The sequence below is a fragment of the Geospiza fortis genome, unplaced genomic scaffold (genome assembly GCF_000277835.1).
Source record: "Geospiza fortis unplaced genomic scaffold, GeoFor_1.0 C13882434, whole genome shotgun sequence".
Taxonomy (NCBI): Eukaryota; Metazoa; Chordata; class Aves; order Passeriformes; family Thraupidae; genus Geospiza; species Geospiza fortis.
Genome location: NW_005056211.1, coordinates 1 through 2,843, shown reverse-complemented (window position 1 = coordinate 2,843; position 2,843 = coordinate 1). Strand labels below are relative to the sequence as shown.

General features: G+C 43.3%; 1 protein-coding gene across 1 annotated transcript; it reads right to left on the bottom strand.

Moving 5' to 3' along the window:
* Nucleotides 1-230: 230 nt before the first annotated feature.
* LOC102037296 (ezrin-like) lies at nt 231-2,147 on the bottom strand (the record flags this gene model as incomplete). The annotated part of the gene is made up of 3 exons (XM_005431518.1): nt 231-377; nt 1,029-1,112; nt 1,873-2,147. Coding segments are annotated over 3 exons (506 nt in total), but the record flags the coding sequence as incomplete, so codon positions are not given.
* Between the last annotated feature and the right edge of the window lie 696 nt (nt 2,148-2,843).

Genomic DNA, 2,843 nt, shown 5'->3' with positions numbered 1-2,843 from the left:
AGCTCCAGCACTGTGCATGATAATGAAGATAGCATTGTACAGCTGACATCTCTCTTTACACAGCAGGTAGTGTTAGCAGCTCAGGAAAGACATGAAAGCACAGGGGATGTGAAAGCCCATTTCCCAGCTTCACCTACTGATCCAAAACTGGAACATAAGCATTCCTGTACATGAGAAATGTCCCATACCAACCCTCTTTGGAAGACGAGAGGCAAAACCAAAAGCCTTACTTATCGTCCTTTTCATAGATGTTGAGGCCCAAGGCATCGACTCCCAACCAAAGATCAGTTCCTTTCTTATTCTTGATTTCAAAGTAGTTGATTCCATACATCTCCAGGTCTTGGGCAATCTTCAGGTATTCCAGCATGGCACTCTCTCTGATTGAGACAAGAAAAAAATCAGATAAATGAGAAACCAACATCAGCTCTATCTCAGAAAAACAAACACCTCAGAAGAAAAAAAAATAAAATTTCCTAAACCTCACTAGAAACATAGAAGTTAAAACTGAACATTCACCATTTAGGATTCACTTTAGAAGTTATGATATCACATCTACGAGCACACACAGAGAATATTTCCATATACCAATCCCTAGTACTTCCAGGCAGAAAATCAGCAACATTCGCCTCTCTCAGCACTCATCCTTGTCTCAGGGTACAGTGAGTAGGAAAGGTATAGGATCTGAGCTTTCCCCATCTGTCAATGCAAATGCTTCAATGACTGTAAGGTTTGACAGCACCTTTACTCTTTTTCCCCACTCAAAGCTGTCACTAATCCAATGTGCACAGGCCCAAGATCTTTAGGAAGCAACACTGTTCTCAGCACCAGCACAAAATATACTACTGTGCTTTACCACGTGATCCAATACTGGACTAAAAAATACACACTAGGAGTAGTGTGTATCACTCACACAGGCAACTCAAGAGTCTAAACCACAGACTAACAAAACCATGTTGTAGAAATGCAAACTTAAGGTAATCAAACAAGCAGCAAGGTGATCAGCCCAAGGACCAACACAAAACACTCACTTGAGCATGCCACTGTGCTCAGCGTGCCACACCTGGATCCGTTCTTCCCACTGCTCTCTGGAGAGTTTATGCTGGTCCATCACCCTACACAAGGAAACAGGTATCAGCAAGATTAGAGGTTCTGCAATATCCACTGATGGTGATCTTTGCTATAGTCTTACTCTCACCCTGGTGGAAGCCTTACTGTAGCCAGAAGGAAAACCCTACTCAGCCCAAAGATGTTCTCTGTGAAGCAAAGCATTTCAGAACAAGCAATAACCCTCTGCAAAGCCTTTCTGGTCACTGACCAGACACATGAGAGGTATAAGCAAAACTCCGCAAACAAATCACACACATACTGTACACACCAGGGGATTACAGCAAAGGAAAAGTTGGTGCAATCCCTGGAATCAGACATTGCTGCAGTGTCATCAGGAAGGGTAAACAGAAGCCATTGGTCTGATAACATCCACTGATTCAGTGTGGAGATGGACTGTGAAGCCACAAGACATGCTTTCCACATACAAGCTTTTTAGGACTGTACATTAGGATTAAGGACACACAACCCAACCTTCTTCACGAATGACATATTATTGACTTAATGCTGCTCTTTTCTTCTTAAGGAGGAAACATTCATACTGCCACACTTACCAGCATGGCAGCAGTGTTTTTAAGAAATAAAAGCTGAATATAAAACTACATTTACTCTCTAACCAACCCTAGGAGAAGCAAAAATATACTCAAAGTAAGGGGAAAAAACCACAATTATAAGCAATTCAATTTAAAAAAACAAAACCAAAGATGCTTTTAAATGAAAGTCTTTGCATTAAGAAAAAAAAGAGACTGCATCAGCCAATTCCTTCACCTTTGGGGGATCAGACGCTCTGAATTGAGGTATCCAGGCTTGTGCACCTCTTTGTTGTAATCTCCAAATTTGGCCTGCACAGCATAGGAACCAAGAAGTACTGCTGTTTCAGGAGGACAGTAGATCTCATCACTGAGGATCCCTTCCTTCACCTGCAGGAAGAACAGCTTCTGCGTGATGTCCTGTATCAGCTCTTCGGACACATCCTCTGGGAAGAACTTGGCACGGAATCTGAACTGGAGGGGATTCTCCTTTCTGATTTCTTGAGCAGAAACCTGAGGACAGAGGTGACAACCACAACTGAGCAGGTGGTTTTTTGCAAACAATAGAATAGATTGCTTTTAGACAAAAAAAAGAATTCAGGGCATTTGCCATAAGAGGTGAGTGACTGGCAACCCTTTAGTGGAATTCCTTAATTCTGGCTGCTTACTGATAGGAGAGAACTTGGGAGAGATGCATTATGTTTTCCAACTAAGCCAGTTAAATCCTGTTTGTACAGCAAACATTGGTCACTGGAGAATGATTTACTGTGCTGTATCAGATGGCAAACCCACCCAGTACTGTGTGTTTGACAGAGAACAGCCCCCTGACATTAAACAGGTGTGTCAGCGACTGCCCCACCAAGAAAAGCAGTTCATGCCCTCATAAGAGCTGGGAACACAAAACCAGGAGCACATCAGAGGCATCAGCACTTGGCTGCCCAGCTTGGAAGTGCCTCTTCTCCAATTAGGACACAACTGATCCTGCACAGGCAGGGCCTAAGCCCATCGTCAGCCACGTGCTCCTCCAGCCACAGAAAGTGCAATTGCTTTCTCCCAACAAAGTACAGTATCCAGGTGCTGCTGCACACGTGGCAAATGCTTCCTGCAACTCAGAGAGTGAAAGGGCTTCTACCATGTCACACCTCACCCATGGAGATCACAATGTTATCTCTAAAAACAATCCTGGAATTATGAAAATTAGGGCACAAT